General features: G+C 39.1%; 1 protein-coding gene across 1 annotated transcript in view; it reads left to right on the top strand.

The window, feature by feature from the left end:
* CATSPER3 (cation channel sperm associated 3) overlaps nucleotides 1-22422 on the top strand; it is a 42134-nt gene that overhangs the window by 4517 nt on the left and 15195 nt on the right. Inside the window, exon 2 of the mRNA XM_006731010.3 lies at nucleotides 1611-1764. Coding sequence (XP_006731073.2) covers nucleotides 1611-1764 — 154 coding nt within the window. The remainder of the gene's footprint in view (nucleotides 1-1610; nucleotides 1765-22422) is intronic.

Below are 22422 nucleotides of genomic sequence, written 5' to 3'. Positions count from 1 at the left end.
TTGGCCAATTTACACGCCCCCTGGCAGTTTATGAGACTGCCTCATCACACCACACTGTTCCCAGCATTAGATACTATTACATTTAAATCTTTGCTAATTTTGTAAGCAAAAATAATGGCTGTACCTAATTTGCATCCCCCCGGCCCCGTTAGTTGTGCTACTGAACATTTTCGGGAAGTTCATTACCATTTGAAGTTATTTCATGAATTGACTGTGTGTTTGCCCATTTTTTCTTAGGGTGTCCAGTTTGTTTTTTTATCACTGATTTGTGAACACTTGTATGGGTGATGATTTGATTATTACCAGTTTTTCCTACTAGACTGACAATATTTAGTTTTGTTCTCCTTATGTCCACAGTGTCTGCTGTTTGCTCTCTTGCCTGGCATTAGTAATCACTCAGTAAAAATTTATTGAAGGAGTACATGAAGACAATGCTTTGTTTTGCTTGAGAAGGACTAGTAATCATTTTTTTTCCGCCCAGAGGTCTAAGAGAAGGAACTAAGTAACTGAGTGGGGACAGATCAACTCAGGGGTCATCATACGTATTTTATTTATTTTTTATTATGATTTATTTACTTATTTAGTTTAAAGATTTTATTTATTTATTTGACAGAGAGAGACACAGTGAGAGAGGGAACACAAGCAGGGGGAGTGGGAGAGGGAGAAGCAGGCTTCCCTCGGAGCAGGGAGCCTGATTCGGGGCTTGATCCCGGGACCCTGGGATCATGACCTGAGCTGAAGGCAGATGCTTAACGACTGAGCCACCCAGGCGCCCCTCATCATACATATTTTAGTCGTCATTCAGTCAGCATTGTGTTGCAATTAAAAAAGCCACACATTTATTTAAGTAATCTCTATACCCAATGTGGGGCTCAAACTCAGAATCGCTTGTTCTACTGACTGAGCTAGCCAGGTGTCCTGCATTGCATTGCAATTATTTATTTATTTATTTATAATTTTTATTATTTATTTATTTTTAAATTTTTATTTCTTTTTAATTTTTAATTTTAATTTATTTTAATTTTAATTTATTTTATTATAAATTTATTTTTGAAGTTTTTATTTATTTATTTATTTATTAAAGATTTTATTTATTTATTTGAGAGAGAGACTGAGAGAGAGAGAGCATGAGAGGGGGGAGGGTCGGGAGGGTCAGAGGGAGAAGCAGACTCCCTGCCGAGCAGGGAGCCCGATGCGGGACTCGATCCTGGGACTCCAGGATCATGACCTGAGCCGAAGGCAGTCGCTTAACCAACTGAGCCACCCAGGCGCCCCGAAGTTTTTATTTATTTATTTGACAGAGAGATAGACAGAGCCAGAGAGCACAAGCGGAGAGAATGGCAGAGGGAGAGGGAGAAGCAGGCTGTGCACTGAGCAGGAAGCCCGGATGTGGGACTCGATCCCAGGACCCTGGAATCATGACCTGAGCCAAAGGCAGACGCTTAACCATCTGAGCCACCCAGGCGCCCCTGTGTTGCAATTTAAAAGTATATTTAAATTTATATTCACAGAGGGGAGAAAGCAGAGCCTCATCTCTACAAAAAGTATGTAATGTTTGGGATCTAGTTCTGTTGTAAGATAATCATACCTCTTATTCAACTTTTTGACAGGAGGAGAGATTCTCAGTGTCAGGCATTTGTGAAGAGAGTCATAATGAGTCGTCTTTTTAAGATGATTATGATTAGCATCGTCTCACTGAATGCCTTTTTTGTGGTCTTGTGGACTGATTATAATACAAAATACAACTTGTTCAGACTTTTTGAGGTAAGCAGACAAAATGGGTAAAGTTTCTTCTGTTTCATCCTTTTTATTTGTGAAAATGTTATAAGATTTTTCAGGCGTTTTGTTCAAGAAAATTTCCCATAGAAAAGCTCTAAGGACTTAAAAATAGACTCTAAAGTCTGGAAAGATGGCAGCAAAATAGTAGCAGTGGTGACATGGTCTTTTAATCTCTCCGAATTTCCTCCAAAAAAGAAAAAAAGAAAAAAAGAAAAACAACCCGGAGCACACCTGGGTGGCTCAGTCCAGTTAAGCACTCAGCTCTCGGTTTCGGCTCAGGTCATGACCTCAGGGTTGTGAGGCTGAGCCCCGTGTCGGGCTCCGCACTCAGCAGGGAGTCTGCTTGGGATTCTCTCCCTCTTTCCTTCCCCCGCGTGCGTGCGCTCTCTCTCTCGCTCAAAAAATAAATCAATCAATCTTGAAAAAAACGAAATGGAGCAACTTGGGAGCAAAACCAAAACCCATGGGCAAGACTGAAATCAAAACTAGTTAAAAAGGTATCCTTACTATGAGCCACAACTGCACAGTATTAGCCTCTGAGGGAGAGGAAGCAGAGGACGTTCAGTAAATACTAACTGGAAAATATGGGCTGATGTGAGAACAGCATTTTTTAATTAACATATACTGTATTATTAGTATATAAGATAGAATTTAAACAGTCTCAAATTACTTAATTTAAGGTAGCATTTAGTGATTCATCAGTTGCATATAACACCCAGTGCTCATTACCTCAAGGGCCCTCCTTAATGCCCGTCACCCTATTACCCCATCCCCCACCCACCTCCCCTTCAGCGACCCTCAGTTTGTTTCCTATAGTTCAGAGTCTCTTATTGTTTGTCTCCCTCCCTCTTTTTATCTTATTTTATTTTTCCTTCCTTTCCCCTATGTTCATCTGTTTTGTTTCTTAAATTCCACATGTGAGTGAAATGATATGGTATTTGCCTTTCATTGACTGACTTATTTCACTTAGCATAATACCTTCTAGTTCCATCTACATTGTTACAAATGGCAAGATTTCATTCTTTTTGATGGCTGAGTAATATTTCATTGTATATATATACCACATCTTCTTTATCCATTCATCTGTCGGTGAACAGTATTTGATATTGGGAAGGGTGTTGTTCAGTCCAGTACTGGGTTAGTGCAAGAGGTTCCTGGTAATTTCTGAAGGGTGTATAACAGTCTGGACCTTGTGAAGTCTGAAGAGTGACCAGCCAAAGCTCCCTTCAGGGACATTCCCCTCCCCTCCCCGCTCCTGCTCCCCATCCACTTAGAAGAAATAATGGGAGTGGAATAAAAATTGAGCAGGGTAGAGAGCCAGAGATGAAGAAAGAGAAGGTCCAGATAAAATTGGAGGAGGGGAATGGAACGAAGAAACCTTAAAAATCAAGCTAGCACATCTTTAAAACAGAAGAGGGAGCTATGTGAAGTTAGCACCACACATTTGAAAAGTTCAGGAAAAGTAATGTCATAGGAAAAAGTATATTATAAAGAGATTGAGGTAAAATCCCACACAGAATTATTATGAAATGAGAAAAGAGAATAAATTGGAGAATAATATCCCTGTAGATAGTAGAAGCCCACCACAAAGACATGTCCACAAAACAGATAAAAACTGTAGCATCTTTCTTTCTTTTTTTTTTTTTTAAAGATTTTATTTATTTATTTGAGAGAGAGAGACACAGCGAGAGAGGGAACACAAGCAGGGGGAGTGGGAGAGGGAGAAGCAGGCTTCCTGCTGAGCAGGGAGCCTGATGCGGGGCTCGATCCCAGGACCCTAGGATCATGACCTGAGCCGAAGGCAGACGCTTAACGACTGAGCCACCCAGACGCCCCTGTAGCATCTTATTTCAAAACAAGGTAAATGTTTAATAAAATGATACGAAATAGGAAAGAACAGAGGCAAAGTGACAAAACTCAGGAAAGAGTTAGAAATAAAAGTCATTTCAAAAATGAAGATGCAGCTAAGAGCAATGAAACACAACAGGTAATAGCTTAAGAGAAATACTGGATTAATGGAAGAGATTTTAATTTTTAAAAAAAATTTATTTATTTATTTATTTAATTTAATTTTTTTTGAGAGAGAGAGAGTGAGAGAGCACACAAGCCAGGGGAGGGGCAAAGGGAGAAGCAGATTCCCTGCTGAGCAGGGAGCCTGATGTAGGACTTGATCCCAGGACCCTGGGATCGTGACCAGAGCTGAAGGCAGACGCTCAACCGACTGAGTCACCCAGATGCCCAAGGAAGAGATTTTAAAAAATCAATCATAAGTGAAGAAATAAAAAGGATTCAAGAGAAAATAATGAATATTGAGAATGGGGGAAGGGGCGCCTGGCTGTCTCAGTTGGTGGAACATGCGGCTCTTGATCTTGGGGTTGTGAGTTTGAGCACCACGTTGGGTGTAGGTTACTTAAAAATAAAATTAAAAAAAAAAGTAAAAAGAAAAAAAGTTAAAAAAAAGACAGTGGGGGGTGGGGAGGAAGAAAAGATCCAACATAAGGATACTAGGGAGTTCCTGATTTGAAACACCAACAAAGTAAAAGGATGGAACAAACACAAATCTATAATCTCAGAAATGTTACCTGAAATAAAAGAATTGAAATTCAGTATTGAAAGAGCACATGTTACACACCTGAGAATATGGATTTAGAACAACAATCACTGAAACATTCTAGTAAAATTATTGAACTCTAAATGAAAGGGGGGTGGAAGAAACTGAGCATCTGGGCAAAGAGGCTGCTAAGGAAAGGGCAAGTATTGGCAGACTTTGCTATGGTAACGCTTTATGCTAAAGGAAAACATTTAAGATACTTCAGGGAAGAAAATGTGAACCAAGAATTCTAGATCCATTTTACTTTATTTTATTTATTTTAAAGATTTTATTATTTATTTGACAGAGAGAGACACAGCGAGAGAGGGAACACAAGCAGGGGGAGTGGGAGAGGGAGAAGCAGGCTTCCTGTGGAGCAGGGAGCCCAATGCGGGGCTCGATCCCAGCACCCTGGGACCATGACCTGAGCCGAAGGCAGACGCTTAACCGACTGAGCCACCCAGGCGCCCCTCTAGATCCATTTTAATTGACTTTCAAGTATAACACACACAGAGAGACTGTCATCAATCATGAAAACACTTGGGTGATAGTGTTCCCTTGAGCCCTTCCTTTGGTAAAGAATAAGTTGCAGCCAACCAAAATGACTAGAGATGCATCAACATTAGGATGAGTGATGAGCATTAAATGCAATTATTGGTAGAATTAATCATAATTGTGGGCTAACAAGGAGAGAATACAACATATAATGAATCTATCCTCTGACAGTGAAGATACAGTACAACTCAAAAATGGAGGAGAGTGGGGAGAGTTAATGCCAAAAAAATTTTAAACCATTTTTAGAAGTCAACTTAGTGGAGATACTTTTAGTAGTGCATTTTGAGACTGTTGTGTGTGAAATATGGGATAAAGCAGATGGGCAAATGTGGGACAGTTTAGTTCTGTTACCCTCTTTGTTCTTGAGAACCAGTATACTCATGGAAGAAAGGAGAAACAGAGGTAATACAGACAAAGCTAAGTAAAAACCCTCTAGTTTGACATTTAAGTTGGAAGCATCAGGATAAATTACTAAAGTATTTTATCCTTAACCATGAAAGACCTAGACCATTGACCACTCAGCAGTTATGCAGCCATAGTGCTCACGGTTCATGTGATGTTGAAATACCATTTCTCACTAAAAACAAACTAGGGATTTTTAGAGAAATGATTGACCACAAGTCAAGGCAAAAAACATACCAGATGAGTCAGGAATATCTTGTCATACACATAGCAAGGAAGCTGTCAAAGATTACTGAGGTCACGTCAAAGGACTCAGGAGACAACTTGAGGAGGCTCCTACGCGCCAAAGATGGGACACCTTGGGCTTCAATAAGGATGATAATTAAAATGGACTGGAATGCCTCAAACAGTCCATAAGTTTATAATGATACCCAAAACTAACTGGTCACTTTTGAAGGGTAATAAGGAACTAATTTTTATCTTTAAAACTATTAAGAGAAAGAGTCAAGCATTACTGTCCTTATATAACCATATTACTGAGTAACCATACAGTCAGTAAGGGAAAACTCTATAGAAATATCCCAGTTAATAAATGAAAAGGGAGGGGTGCCTGGGTGGCTCAGTCGTTAAGCGTCTGCCTTTGGCTCAGGTCATGATCCCAGGGTCCTGGGATCGAGCCCCGCATCGGGCTCCCTGCTCCGCGGGAAGCCTGCTTCTCCCTCTCCCACTCCCCCTGCTTGTGTTCCCTCTCTCTCGCTGTGTCTCTCTCTGTCAAATAAATAAAATCTTAAAAAAATAAATGAAAAGGGAAATGATAGAAGTAGAGTATCACTATTTTCAACCCCCAGCGAAGAAATGGATCTAGGCAATGAGCATGAGTGGCTGCTACCATCATAAAAGGGGAGGCAAGCAGATATATGCCTGCTATGAAAGAACAGAACCTATAATCTTGCCAAAGAGATGAAACCTGAATCTGATCTAGTCTTTGGATCCAACTACCTGTTTCTGGAAAATAGAGGACAGGGGAGCATGCTGAGCTGCACCATGAGTGTGTAGTCAGCAAAATCCAGACTGGGAAATTCTACCAGTCAAACTGCCTGGATTCATCAACAGGTAAATTGAAAGGAAAAAAGGAATGGAAGACTTGAAAGACATCAAATTAAAAAAAAAAAACTTAAAGGGCAAGACTAAAGTATTAGTTCCAGGGATGTATACATGGGTTCCTATGTATAGAGAAATGCAAGAGAGTGATTACTATGAAAATCAGGATAGTGGTTAATGTGGGGGAAAGGGAGGAAGTTGTAATTGGGATGGTGCACGTGGAGGACTTTTGGGATAGTTGGTGAACAAAGTTGTATTTCTTGACCCAGGTGGTAGTTACAGGGGTGTTGGCCTTGTAACAGTCCATTAGGCTATATGTTTGTGTGGTTCTCTATGTATGTTTTGCTGTATAATAAAATGGTTAAAAATGGGGGCGCCTGGGTGGCTCAGTTGGTTAAGCGACTGCCTTCGGCTCAGGTCATGATCCTGGAGTCCCGGGATTGAGTCCCGCATCGGGCTCCCTGCTCGGCAGGGGGTCTGCTTCTCCCTTTGACCTTCCTCCCTCTCATGCTCTCTGTCTCTCATTCTCTCTCTCTCAAATAAATAAATAAAATCTTTAAAAAAAATGGTTAAAAATGTACTCTATCTTCATTTATAGTAAATAACAAATTTCTTTCTTGGTGGTAAAAATGGTCAACATCAACACAATGTGGGGTCAGAGGTCATGGAGGTGGTGATGTGAGGGTCAGTGTCCATTTGGCACCACTTCTGTGAACCTGTTGGTATGGCAGTGCATCTACCCCAGCATTCTGCAGTGTTTGGTAATGGACCGTAGAACATCATGGTAGGTATGGCACTTGATAGGAGTCAGGGGAAGAGCCGAGTTGAGGAATCTGAATCTTTGACTGCCCTCCAGAGGCCATGTGGGTCACAAAACATACGGACCCTGGTTTGCAAGCCTGGGGGACGTTCTGTGCCGTGGAAGGGATGCAGATCTCAGTGTTACAGAAATTGGGGCTTTTGGCAAGTTACTTAATCTCAAAATTGTTCAGCTCAACATTTGTAAAGTGATGTTATTAATGCACACAGGATGGCTGAGATCATTGGATAACATGTATGAAAACCCTTGATTAACTATGAAACTCTGAGAAATTATTACCATTTTGGAGGATCTCAATGAAAGTATCAGGAAGATCCTGGACCTGAGATCCAGGAGGAGCTCAATGAAAGTATCAGGAAGGTCCTGAGAAGACCCTGTCACCTCTGGAAAATCTTGAGACTCTGCCAGCAGGAAATGAAGGCTAAGGCAGAGATGTAAACTGCTGGACTATTAAATGTATGCCCCAACACTCAACCTCATGGCAAAGGCTGGGAGACTTAGTGGGTCCAGGCATTTATAGAAATATCTGTGCATTCATTAGCAGACCATTAAGTTAGCTGAGTGGGTCTTTGGCCACACATAACAAAGAATACAGACTTTACAGAAATACTTCTGGAAAGTCCCTTAAAAAAAATGGCAACAATAACAAAATTCTAGGGAGAGGGGATCATCTGATGTCCAGGGTTCCAATTTTATATAATTTAAAATATCCACTTCCTAACAACAACAAAAAATCTTGAAACATACATGTTTGGCCCCAACAAAAGCAAATAAAAGTACAGTCAGCAGAAACTGTCCCTGAGGAAGCCCCTTTTCTTAGGCTTACTAAGCAAAGATTTTTAAATTAGAGCTTGTAAATATGTTCAAAGGACTCAAGAAAAATAATTCTATCTAAAGAACTAAAGGAAAGTATGAGAGGAATGTCTCACCAAATAAAGAATATGAATAAAGAGAGAAATTATTAAAAAGAGCAAAATAGAAATTCTTTAGTTGAGAAGTACAATAATTGAAATGAAAAATTCACTAGAGGAATTCAGTAGCAGATTTGAGCAAGTAGAGGAAGGAATTGAAAAACAGAAAGATAGGTCAATTGAGATTCTCCAGTGTGAGGAACAGAAAGAAAAATGAAGGAATAAAAGTGAGCAGAGACATGTGGAACACCATTAAATAAACAAGGTGTCCCAGGAGATGAGAGAAAGGGCAGAAAAAAAAATACAAAGGAATAATGGCCAAAAATTCCCCAAATTTGATGAAAAACATTAATCCACACATCCAAAAATATCAGCAAACTCTAAGAATAGACTCAGAAATTCATCTAGACACATCATAAACCAACTGTTGAAAGAGAATTTGAGAGTACCAGTGGAGAAGTGATTCATCACATACAAAGGATCCTCAAAATTAATGCTGATTTATCACTGGAAACTACAGTGGCCAGAAGGCAGTGGGATATTGTATTCAAAGTGCTGAAAGGAAAAGACTGTCAGCCAAGAATTCTACATCCAGAAAACCCATCCTTCAAAAATAAAGATGAGTGATGTCAGTGAAAATGGTAAGAGTAGGTAGCTCTAAGGGTCCATCTGTCCATAGAAATACCTGAAAAGGGGCAAAAACTGTCAGAACTCTGGAAAACAGTCAAAGGTTTATAGTAAATGACTGAACAGTGAATCAAGAAAGCCAACTTTTTTCTATTTTTTAAAAAAGATTATTTTATTTTTTTAAAAAAGATTTTATTTATTTGTCAGAGAGAGAGAGAATGCATGCATAAGCAGGGGGAGGGGCAGACGGAGAAGCAGGCTCTCCACGAGCAGGGAGCCCGATGTGGGACTCGATCCCAGGACCCCAGGATCATGACCTGAGCTGAAGTTAAACAGTTAAACATTTAACTGACTGAGCCACCCAGGCATCCCAAAGATTATTTATTTTAGAGAGAGAGTGTGAGCGAGTAGAGGGGGGAGGGGCAGAGGGAGAAGGAGAGAGAATCCGAAGCAGACTCCCTGCTGAGCTTGGAGCCCAACCTGGGGTTTGTCACAGGGCTCCATCTCATGACTGAGATCATGACCTGAGCTGAAACCAAGAGTTGGATGCTTAACCAACTGCACCACCCAGGCGTCCCAAGAAAGAGTCAACTTTTAAAAGATAAGAAAACTTTGCAACATTTTAATTTGTCCCTGACCCACTCCCCTCCTCAGCATGGTGATTGCCCTCAAGATGGCAGCCTAAGTTCTCATTGTAGGACTCTGGTCTCTTTGGGTCCAGAAGCAGCAGAGCAGACCTTGTTTTTTTTGTTCATTTGTTTTTTGTTTTTTCTGCAGACCTTGTTCTTAAAGAGTTGTGTTGTCTCTTTTGACCTTCAGGACTACCTGAAGAACTGATGCAAGGCTATTACCTTTGTTTTGCCTAACTGGGAACTTTCTCAGTGCAGAAAGGTAACTCTGTAGAGAGCATTTCTCAAAAGCAATGAGCGGCAAATGAATAACCCACCGCCATCTGGGGCAAAACAACAACAACAACAAACCAGTTGATATAAACAAAGGACATGCTGAAAGCCTGAGAAGAAAATCCAGGAGAGTTTTTGGAAAATGAAGGCATTAACAAGCTCCCATATATATGGGAGAGTTTAGAGAGCCATAAATGCCCAGGGCAGGACACCCTCTTAGAAGAGACCTGAAAAGACCCCAAGTTTTCACCTCTGGCTGATCTTTAGGCTCAGTGCAAGTAGGGAGTGAAGGCTAAGGTAGAGTTATAAATGACTTGGCTAAGCATTAGAGGAGTCCGCCAACACAGAGCCATTCTGCAAAGACCATGAGGGTTTCTTTTTTCTTTCCCTCCCTCCCTCCCTTCCCCTTCCCTCTCTTTCTCTCTTGTTCCTTCCTCCCTTCCTCCTTTTCTTCTTTTTGCTTGAGGCATTTAAGAAGATCTCTCCTTAAGCACTAGCTAAAGGAAGACACTTCGAAGACCATACATGACAAAGAATACAGTTTAAAAAAATATTTTAGGATTTTACTTTTAAGTAATCTCTACACTCAATGTGGGGCTTGAATCCACAACCCTGAGATCGAGAGTCACATGCTTTACCAGCTGAGCCACCAGGCTCCCTGCAAAGAGTACAGATTTATTTATTTATTTATTTATTTAATTCACTTTAAAGATTTTATTTGTGAGAGAGAGAGAGAGATAGAGCACAAGCAGGGGTAGCGGCAGGCAGAGGGAGAAGCAGGTTCCCTGCTGAGCAAGGATCCCGATGCGGGGCTCAATCCCAGGACCCTGGGATCATGACCTGAGCCGAAGGCAGACGCTTAACTGACTTAACCACCCAGGTGTCCCAAGAATACAGTTTTAACAAAACTGTTTAGACAGGCCACTAAACAAACAACTACTACTCACAAAAAGTAACAAACTCTGAGGAAAGGGAAGAATCTGAATTTTTAGAGTTACTACACTGTAGTAGTGCTTGGGTGGCTCAGTTGGTTGGGCTTCTGCCTTTGGCTCAGGTCATGATCTTAGGGTTCTGGGATCAAGTCCCATGTGGGGCTCCCCCCTCAGCAGGGAGTCTGCTCCTCTCTCTCCCTCTGCCCCTCCCCCTGCTCGTTCTCTCGCTCTCAAATAAATAAAATCTTTTAAAAAAGAGTTATTACATCGTAATATTTAAAATGTCTAGTTTCAGGGGCACCTGGGTGGCTCAGATGGTTAAGCATCTGCCTTTGGCTCAGGTCATGATCCCAGAGTCCTGGGATCGAGCCCTGCATTGGGCTCCCTGCTTGGTGGGGAGCCTGCTTCTGCCTCCCCCTCTGTTGTTCCCGCTGCTTGTGTTCTCTCGCTGTGTCAAATAAATAAAATCTCTAAAAAAAATAAATGTCTAGTTCTAAAAATTTAAGCATGCAAAAAAACCAAGTAGATATGGCTTTTATACAGAAGAATTGAATAGAAACTGTCCCTGAGGGGCGCCTGGGTGGGTCAGTCGTTAAGCAACTGCTTTCAGCTCAGGTCATGATCCCAGGGTCCTGGGATCAAGCCCCGCATTGGGCTCCTTGCTCAGCAGGGAGCCTGCTTCTCCCTCTCCCTCTGCCTGCCGCTCCACCTGCTTGTGCTCACTCTCTCTGTCAAATAAATAAAATAAATAATCTTTAAAAAAAAAAGAAAGAAAATGTCCCTGAGAAAGCATAGACATTGGAATTACTAGACAAAGATTTTAGTAAGTCCACTGTGTAAAATATGCTCAGGGAGCTAAAAGAAATCATGGCGAAGAGCTAAAGGTAACCAGGAGAACAATGTGTCAAGAATGAGAGAATATCAATAAAGAGATGGAAATTATAACCAACCAGAATCAAACAAATTCTGGAGCTGAAAAGTACAATAACTGAAAAATTCACTGTAGGGTTCAAGAGCAGATTTGAGCAGGTGGAAGAAATAATCAGTGAAATAGACAAATCTATTGGACTTAATCTGAGGAACAGAAAGAATAAAGAACGAAGATAAATGAACAGAGTTTAAGAGACCTGTGGGACACAATCAAACATATCAACATATACCTATTGGAAGTTCCAGAAGGAGAGGAGAGAGAGGGAAAGAGGCAGAAAGAATATTTGAAAAAATAATAGCTAAAAATTTCCCAGATTTGATAAAGGATATACACATCCAAGAATCTCTGTAAACTCCAAGGACAAACACATAGAGATCTACACTGAGACACGTAACTGAGCTGTCAAAAGCCAAAGACAAAGAGAATCTTGAAAGTACCGAGACAGGAGAAACTTGTCACATACAAGGAATTCTTAGTAAGATTAGCAGCTGGTTTCTCCTCAGAAACTATGGAGGACAGAAGTAAGTGACAGAACATATTTCAAGTACTGAGAGGGAAAGAGGCAGAAAGAATATTTGAAAAAATAATAGCTAAAAATTTCCCAGATTTGATAAAGGATATACACATCCAAGAATCTCTGTAAACTCCAAGGACAAACACATAGAGATCTACACTGAGACACGTAACTGAGCTGTCAAAAGCCAAAGACAAAGAGAATCTTGAAAGCACCAAGACAGGAGAAACTTGTCACATACAAGGAATTCTTAGTAAGATTAGCAGCTGGTTTCTCCTCAGAAACTATGGAGGACAGAAGTAAGTGACAGAACATATTTCAAGTACTGAGAGAGAAATATTGTTGACCAAAAATTCTATATCCAGCAAAACTGTCTTTCAAAAAATGAAGGAGTGGGGCGCCTGGGTGGCTCAGCCAGTTAAGCGTCTGACTCTTGATTTCAGCTCAGGTCTTGATCTCAGGGTCATGAGTTCAAGCCCTACATTGGGCTCCATGCCCACCATGGAGCGTACTGGGAAAAAAAAAAAGGAGAAATTAAGACATTTCCAGATACACAAAAGCTGAAGGAGTTTGCTGCTAGAAGCTCTGCAAGAAATGCTGAAGATAGTCTTTTAGGTGGAAATGAAACTAGACAGTAACTTGAAGCCACTGACAGAAGAAACTACATAGGTAAATATTTAAAAGGCCAGTATTATATTTTTGGTTTGTAACGGTAATACATATACATACACACACCATATATATATATTTATATATATAAACCACATATATATGCATATATATATATATGGTTTAAAATACAAATGCATAAAACAATAATTATAGTTAATGGGTGCACTATGTATAAAAATGTATTTTGTGACAACAAAAATGTAAGAGGTGGGGATGGAGCTCTAAGGAAACAGAATTATTATGTACTATTGAAGCTAAGGTTGTATTAATTAAAAATAGATTATTACAAGTTTAAGAGCTTAATTGTAATCATGAGAGTAACCACCAAGAAAATAACAAAAAAATATACAGAAGAAGAATGAGAAAGGAATCCAAGTGGTATACTACAAAAGAATCAAGCACAAAAGAAAGCTGTAATGGAGGAATTAAGGAACAAAAAAGATGTGACATATATACAACAAATCACAAAATGGCAGAGGTATTTCTTCTTTATCAGTAATTACTTTAAATGTAGAGGAATTGAGCTCTCTAACTAGGACAGAATGGGTTATTTTTTTAAAATCCAAATATATGTTGTCTACAAAAGATTTATTTGAGATCCAAAGATACAAACAGGTTGAAAGTAAAAGAATAGAGAAAGATATTCCATGCAACTAGGAATGAAAAGAGAGCTGGGTTGGCTATATGAATATCAGACAAAATAGATATTAAGGCAAAAACCGAGAGACAAGGGCATTGTATATTGACAAAAAGGTCAATTCACCAAGAAAATACAATGATTTTTCTCAAATGTACATGGAGCATTCTCCAGGATAGACCATATGTTAGGCCATAAAACAAGATGCAATAAATTTAAAAACATTTAAATCATACAAAGTATTTTTCTGACAACAATGGAATGAAACTGGAAATGAGTAACAGCAGGAAAACTGGAAATTTTTCAGATATATGGAAACACTCTTAAATAACCAATAGGTCAAAGAAGAAATCACAAGGGAGATTAGAAAGTACTTTAAGGTAAATGAAAATGAACACACAACCTAACACATAAGGAATATAGTCAATAATACTGTAATAACTTTGTATGATGACAAATGGTAACTACACTTACTATGGTGAGCATTTCATAATGTATATAAATGTCAAATCACTGTTGTACACCTGAAACTAATATAATATTGTATGTCAATATACTTCAACTTAAACATAATAAAACAGGATGCAGCAAAAGCAGTGCTCAGAGGGAAATACATACCTGTAGATGCCTGCATTAGGAAAGAGAAAAGATCTTACATTAATAACCTAACTTTAGACCTTAACGAACTAGAAGAAGAAGAGCAAACCAAACCAAAAGCTAGCAGAAAGAAGAAAATAAAAAAGATTAGAGTGAGATAAACATAATAGAGAAGAGACGAAATTAACAAATTCAAAATTTCATTTTTTGAAAAGATCGACAAAATCGACAACTTTAGATTGACTAAAGAAAATGAGAGAAGACTCTAATTACTAATAATAGAAATGACAGTTGGGACATTACTACTGACCTCATAGAAATAAAAAGGGTTATAGGAGAATACTATAAACAATTGGATGCCAACAAATTAGACAACCTAGATGAAATGGACAAATCCTAGAAACATACTAACTGCAAAACTGACTTAAGAAGAAAATAGAAAACTGACATTGGAACAGACCTATAATAAGTAAAGAGGTTAAATCACTAATCAAAAATCTCCCAACAAAGAAATGCCCAGGAGCAGATGGCTTCACTAGTTAATTTTCTCCTGCATTCATTCATTCATTTATTTATTTATTTATTTATTTATTTATTTATTTATTTATTTGAGACAGAGAGACCACAGGCAGGAGGAAGGGCAGAGGGAGAGGGAGTAGCAGACTCCCTGCTGAGCAGGGAGTCCAACTCAGGGCTCAATCCCAGACCCCTGGAGTCATGACCTGAGCCAAAGGCAGATGGTTAACCGACTGAGCCACCCAGGCTTCCCTTTCCCCTGCATTTAAAGAAGAATGAATACTAATGCTTTTGAAACTTCCAAAAAATAGAAGAGGATAGAACACTTTTGAATTCATTACATCAGTCGAGCATTACCCTGATACCAAAGCCAAAGACATCACAAGGACAGAAAACCATAGACAGATATTCCTTGTGAATACAGATGCAAAAATCCTCATGGAGATACTAACAAACTGAATCCAACAGCATACTTTAAAGGATTATACACCATGATCATGACACCATGATTCATTACTAGATTTATCCCTGGAATGCCTTCAACATATGAAAGTCAGTCAATGTAATACACCAGTAGAATGAAGGAAAGAAAATCCATGTTTGCATCAGTTCTTACTGAATAAGAATTTGACAAAATCCAATACCCTTTCATGATTTAAAAACAAACAAACAACAAACCAAACAAAACTTAACAAACTAGAAATAGAAGGGAAATTCCTTAACCTGATAATGGGTATTTATGAAAAAATCCAGTTAACATCATACTCAGGGGTGAAAGATTGGAAATCTTTCTAATCTAAATAAGATCAGAAAAAAGACAAAGATGCCTGCTTTCTCCATTTTTAAAAATTATGCTGGAAGTCCTAGCCAAAGCAATTAAGAAAAAGTAATAAGATGTATTCAAATTGGAAAGGAAAAATTTTGATTATCTTTGTTTGCATGTGCCTTGATATTATGTATAGAGAATCCCAAAGAATACACACACCCCTATTAGGACTATTGAACTGACCAAAGTTGTACGACACAAGGTCAACAACAATAATCAGACATATTTCTATATATGAACAATGAACAATCTGAAAAAGAAATTAAGAAAATTCAACTTACAAAAGCATCCAAAATAATAAAATACCTAGGACTAGATTTCATCAAGGAGATGAGAGATGTGTGTCCTGAAAACTACAGAACATTGATGAAAGAAGTAACACCGACAATAATGGAAAGACATCCTGTATTCATGGATTAGAAGACTTGTTAAGACTTGTTGCAGGGGTACCTTGATGGCTCAGTTGGTTAAGCGACTGACTTCAGCTCAAGTTATGATATTGGGGTCCTGAGATTGGACCCTGAATCAGGCTTCTCACTCAGTGGGGAGTCTGCTTGTCCCTCTGCCCCTCCCCCTGCTTATACTCTGTCTCTCAAATGGGTAGATAAAATCTTAAAAAAAAAAAACAAAGACTTGCTACAAAGACTACCCAGAGAGACCTACAAATTCAATGCAATCCCTATCAAAATTTCAAGACCCTTTTTAAAAAAAAGAAACTAAAAAGTAAATTCTCAAATTCATATGAATGTGCAAAGCTCCTTGAGTAGCCAAAACAATATTGCATATGAAGAACAAACTTGGAGGACTTGCACTTTCGGACTTCAAAACTTACTACAGAGATACTGTAATCAAAACAGTGTGGTATTGTCATAAGAATAGACATAGACCTATGGAATACACTTGAAATTCTAGGGATAAAACCAAATTAGGTATGGTTAATTGATTTTCGACAAGAATGCCAAGACCACTTAGTTGGGGCAGGAATAGTCTCTTCATCATATGGTTCTAGGACAACTTGATATCCACATGCAAAGAATAAACTTGGTCCCCTACCTTACACCGTATTCAAAATTTAACTCAAAATGGGTCAACGTCCTAAATATAAAAGCTAGAATTCTTAGAAGAAACAGGGGTGAATGTTCATGACCTTGAATCTGGCAATAGATGCTTAGGTATGATGCCAAAAGCACATGCTTTTGTTAAAGGGAAAACAGATAAATTAGACCTCATTAAATAAAAACATTTGTGAGTCTCAGGGAACTCTCAAGAGAGTGAATAGATAAGCCACAGAAAGGGAGACAATATTTGCACATCATGAATCTGGTAAACGGTTAACATGCAGACTATATAAAGAGCTCCCACACTCAACAGTAATAACATCAACAACAAAATAAACAACCCAATTTAAAAATATCCAAAGGACTTGAGTAGACATTTCTCTAAGGAAGATATGCAAATGACCAATAAGCACATTAAAAGATGTTCAAAATCACTAGTCATTAGAATGGGAAATGTAAATCAAAATCATAATAAGATACAACTCCACACCCTAGTTATTACAGCTGTTATAAAATCAGAAACTGTGAAATGGAAAAGAACAAGTGTTGGTGATGTGGACATGAAGAAGTTAGAACCCTTGTGCTTTGCTGGTGTGAATGTAAAATCATGTAGCTGCTCTAGAAAACATCTCAAAAAGTTAAACATAGAATTGCCATATGATCCAGCAATTCCACTTCCAAGTATATACGCAAAAGAATCGGAAACAGGGACTCAGATTCTTGTACACCAGTGTTCATGGCACCATTGTTCACAGTAGCCAAAAGGTGGAAGCAAATCACATGTTCATTGGCTGATGAATGGACAAAGAAAATGTGTCTATACATAAAATGGAATATTATTCAGCCTTAAAAAAGAATGAAATTGTGATACATGCTACAGTGTGGATAAACCTTGAATGCATTATGCTAAGTGAAATAAAACAGGTATAAAAGGGCAAACATTGTATGGTTTCATCTATACGAAGTACCTAGAACAGGAAAATTCCGACAGAAAATAGAATGGAGTTTCCTGGGGCGCTGGGGAGAGGGGAATGTGAAATTACTGTTTATTGGTACAGAGCTTCTCCTTGGGAGGATGAAATAGTTCTGGAAACAGATGGTGGTTATGGTTGCACAATATTGTGAATGCACTTAATTCCACTGAATTGATTGTACACCTAAAAATGGTTAAATACGGTAATTTTCATGTTATGTATATATTTTGTCATAATCAAGAACAAAGGTTATGAATAATCAAAACTAACCCCCTTTTCATTGAATTTTCCATTTTAAAATGATGAATTTTATGGTACATGAATTATACCTCAATTTTAAAAAATTAATGAGCTGACCTTTTGGCAAAGAGCAACAGAATAAGATCAAAAAGAAGGAATAAGGAAGGAAAAGTAGAAGAAAAAAAGGAAAGTAGAAAAAAGGAAATAATAAAGATAAGAGCAAAAATTAATGAAATAGAAAGCAAAGATTCAATGGAAAGTATCAACAAAGCCAAAGTTAGACCTTAGAAAACAATTTTAAAATAACTTTGTTCATGAGACAAGACAAATGGAAGCCCTGAATCATGTTAGGGGTTTTTTTTGTTTAAGATTTTTTATTTATTCATTTGAGAGAGAGAGAAGGCAAGAGTATAAGCAGGGGGTAGCGGCAGAGGGAGAAGCAGGCTCCTCGCTGTGCAGGGAGCGCTATGTGGGGCTCAATTCCAGGACCCTGTGATCATGACCTGAGCCAAAGGCAGATGCCTGATCGATGGAGTAACCCATGTGCCCCTTATATTAGGGATTTAAAAGGAAAATTACAGATACAGTAGATATCAGTAATCTAATAATTTTATGCCAATGAATTTGAAAACCTAGCTGAAATAAGATATTCTAGAAAAAATTTATAAAACTGATTTTCAATAAAAAAGCAAAAACCTGAAATAATCTTTATATGTCTTTATATTTCTTTTAATAGCTACAAAGCATTGAATTAGTAGTTAAAACTTTATCCCTGAAACCTACAAACTAACCTGGACTAGATGGTTTTACATTCATGGAAATACAATTCCAAACATATAAAATGCTTGCAGTGATTAGATAAATGAGTATATCTGCCCTGCCCACAGACAGTTCATCTTGTGAGGCTAGTAAAACCATCATGCCAAACTAGACAAGGGTAGTATGAGAAAGAAAAATTATACCCAATTATATGAACATTAACACAAAAATCCCAAACAGAACATTAGGAAACTGAATTAGAAAATGGATGAAAAAGAGTATATATCATTGCCAAATTTTTTTTCTTCAGGAATTCAAGTATTAGAAAAACCTACATATTTTATTAACCAGCTTAAAACATTAAAGGAGAAAACAACCCCATAAGATAATTTCAAGAGAAGCAGAAAAAGTTTATCATAAATATCCTTCAATATAAAAACTTAGCGGGGCACCTGGGTGGCTCAGTTGGTTAAGGATCTGCCTTTGGCTCAGGTCATGATCTCAGGTCCTGGGATTGAGCCCCATCTCAGGCTCCCTGCTCAGCGGGGAGTCTGCGTCTTCCTCTCCCTCTTCCCCCGCTCGTTCTCTCTTTCTAATAAATAAATTTTTTAAAAATCTAAAAAAAAAGAGATAAAAGCTTAGCAAACTAGGAATAGAAAGGACTTATTTTTAACCCAATTAAGGGTACCTATGTAAAACTTGTATCAAAGTTCACACACAGTGTGTGAACCTGTGAATCAGCTATAAAACAGCACTTCTAATAACAAAATATGAAAAGTACTTAGACAAAAGATTTAATAAAATCTAATAAATCTCATAAAAGATGTGTGATTTTTAAAAAAATTTATTTGAGAAAAAGAGAGCAAGAGCACAAGAGGGGGGAAGGACAGAGGGAGAAGCAGGTACCCTGCTGAGCAGGGAGCTCAGCATGGGGCTTGATCCCAGGACCCCAGGATCATGACCCAAGCTAAAGGCAGACACTTTTTTTTTTTAAAGATTTTATTTATTTGACAGAGAGAGAGACAGCGAGAGAGGGAACACAAGCAGGGGGAGTGGGAGAGGGAGAACCAGGCTTCCTACTGAGCAGGGAGCCTGATGTGGGGCTCAAAACCAGGACCCCGGGATCATGACCTGAACTGAAGGCAGACGCTTAATGACTGAGCCACCCAGCACCCCTAAAGGCAGACACTTAACCAACTGAGCCACCCAGGTGCCCCAGATTTGTGTGATCTTTAAGGAGAAAACAATTCAAATATATGAAGGTTGTTTAAAGAAGACAAAGAAATGGAAAGATCTATCAGACCATGGATAGAAAGGTTCAGTTTCTTAGAGGTGCAGTCTCCCCAAAGTAGTCCATAAAATCAATGCAATTCCAATAAGAAATAAAGGCAGAGTGTTTTTTATGGGTTGCCAAAAGCTGACGCTAAAATTAAGAGAACAAAATGAAAGAGTAAAAGCAAACAAGATGACTTTGAAAGTTAAAAGGGGAGAGAAGGCTAGACTTACCAGATAACCAGACTTTGTGTAGAGCTTTCGCAATGAAGGCAGGGTGAGGAGGCAGTAGACAGAGAGGCCAGTGCAACAGGGAAGAGTGCTGGGAAACAGACGCTGGTCCATACAGAGACAGCGTACCTGTCAGGGGGCGCTGTGGGCGAGTAGCCAAGGGGTGCCTTCTGCAGGAAATAGTACTGGGACCCTTGGTTGTGCATATGGAGAAAGCGTGTCACTGGAACTTGGCCTCACAGCAGACACAACTGGGTTAAAGACCCGACGTGGAAGTGACACTTCAAAATGTTTAGAAGAAAATACAGAATACTTGTATGATCTCAGGAGGGGAAGGTTTCTTAAAATACAAAATATATGTCATGAAAAAATGGTTTGGTTCATTTGATTCCATTAAGATTTTAAACTTCTGTTCATCAAAAGATCATTGAAAAGGTGAAAACATAAGTCAGCATCAGAGAAGGTATTTGCAACACATATAACAGGTAAAGAATCAGGATTCAAAATATCTGAAAAACTGATTGTTGTGCAGGCCAATAAGAAAAAAAATCCAGCAGAGAATTTGGCCAAAGATAAGAAACAGGCAGTTTACAATTTAAACATATAAAAAGATGTCCAGCTTCATTAATTAGAGAAATGACAAATAAAATAAAAAGTAAGATACCATTGCATATTCATCAGACTGACAAAAATGGAGAAGTTCAACAGAGGGAAGTGTTGGTAAGCTCTTAAAGCAGTAGAAACATTGTGGTATTAAATTGGTACAATAGCTTCAGAAAACACATCTCACTATCCAGTGAAGTTGAAGGTGCTCATATCCTACAACTCGCTAATTCCACTTCTAGGTCTGTAACCGAGGGAAGCTTTACACATGGATATGATAAACTGTACACCAATTACTCACCCTTTTTGTCCTGTTATGCTGTTTGTAATAGTAAAAATTACCAACAAGCCAAATATCACCCAATGGGTAACTAGATAAATGAATTACAGTATTTTCATGAGTGGTATTGCTACATAGTAGTAAAACTATAAACTAGGTTTACACATATCAACATTGATGAATCTCATAGTTTTATTTATTTTTAGAGGTATTTATCCATTTAGGGGTGCCTGGGTGGCTCAGTTGGTTAAGCATCTGCCTCCAGCTCAGGTCATGATCTGGGGTTCCTGGAATTGAGCCCAGCATAGGGCTCCCTGCTCAGCGGGAAGCCTGCTTCTCCCTTCCCCCCCGCACCCCCCCAGCCCCCTGCTCGTGCTCGCTCTCTTTCTTTCTCTCCTCTTCCCTTTGACTCCACACCATCCCCCAGTCCAGTCCGGTCTAAATCTCCCCTCTTGCTGGGTGACTGTGAGAAATCATTCTCCTGCTATCTGTCTCTTCCTCCCTAAGCCACCCCCCACTCGCCCTTCTTGCCAGCTCCCCGCCAGTCTCTTTTCCATCGAGATCTCTTAAAAATGTAAGTTAGCTCATATCTCTCCCTTGCTCAGAATCCTCCAAGGTGGAGGTTCAAATCCAAAGCTCTCACCAGGCCTTCCTACGTGGCCTGCCCCTCCAGCAGCATCTGCTCTGCTTGCCCCTTTCTGTTCTAGCCATGCTGACTTTGCTGTTCTTTGAACAAACCGTTTCTCACCTGAACACCCTAGTACTTGGCATTGGGGAACTTTGTCCCAGTTTTTATTATGGCTCCATTCCAAGGCCTCTACTCACCGCCTTTTCTTTTTTTTTTTTTTTTAAAGATTTTATTTATTTATTTGATGGAGAGAGACACAGCGAGAGAGGGAACAGAAGCAGGGGGAGTGGGAGAGGGAGAAGCAGGCTTCCTGTGGAGCAGGGAGCCCAATGTGGGGCTCGATCCCAGGACTCTGGGATCATGACCTGAGCCGAAGGCAGACGCTTCACCGACTGAGCCACCCAGGCGCCCCCACCGCCTTTTCTAAAATAGCTGCCACGACTCTCCCTCCCCGACCTGACCAGTTCTTCTATCTCCTTTGGCTGTCTCCTCTACTCCCCTTCCTTCCTACCGGGTATTATATTATCTCTGTATTTGTTTGAGCCTTCACTTCTGTCTCCCCCTACTAGATCATATGCTTCCTGGGGGCTGAACATTTTCTGTCTTATTCATTGTTATGTTTTCCCTACAACAGTTCTTGCTTGGCTCACGGGGCTGCTTAATCAAAGCTGCTTCAGTGAATGAATGCACTGATAACGAAGAGAAAGTTTTATCACTTAAGAAGTACCTTTTGGAGGAATGAGATCTTGCCATTTGCAACGACGTGGATGGAACTGGAGGGTATTATGTTGAGTGAAATAAGTCAAACAGAGAAAGACATGTATCATATGATCTCACTGATATGAGGAATTCTTTTTTTTTTTTTTTGTCTTTTAAGCTTTTATTTAAGGGCAATGATCTATGATGTAGATATTAGATCTTATTAAAAGCAGCCACGTCCATGGACTGCACATAGTCCTCAAAAGCAGTGATCCGCTCCTCCAGCATATCTGTTCCAACTTTATCATCTTCCACTACACACTGTATTTGAAGTTTTTTAATTCCATATCCCACTGGAACTAGTTT

The sequence above is a fragment of the Leptonychotes weddellii genome, chromosome 7, assembly GCF_054177405.1.
Source record: "Leptonychotes weddellii isolate Sample4059 chromosome 7, ASM5417740v2, whole genome shotgun sequence".
Lineage (NCBI taxonomy): Eukaryota > Metazoa > Chordata > Mammalia > Carnivora > Phocidae > Leptonychotes > Leptonychotes weddellii.
This window is presented reverse-complemented; position numbering and strand designations above follow the sequence as displayed.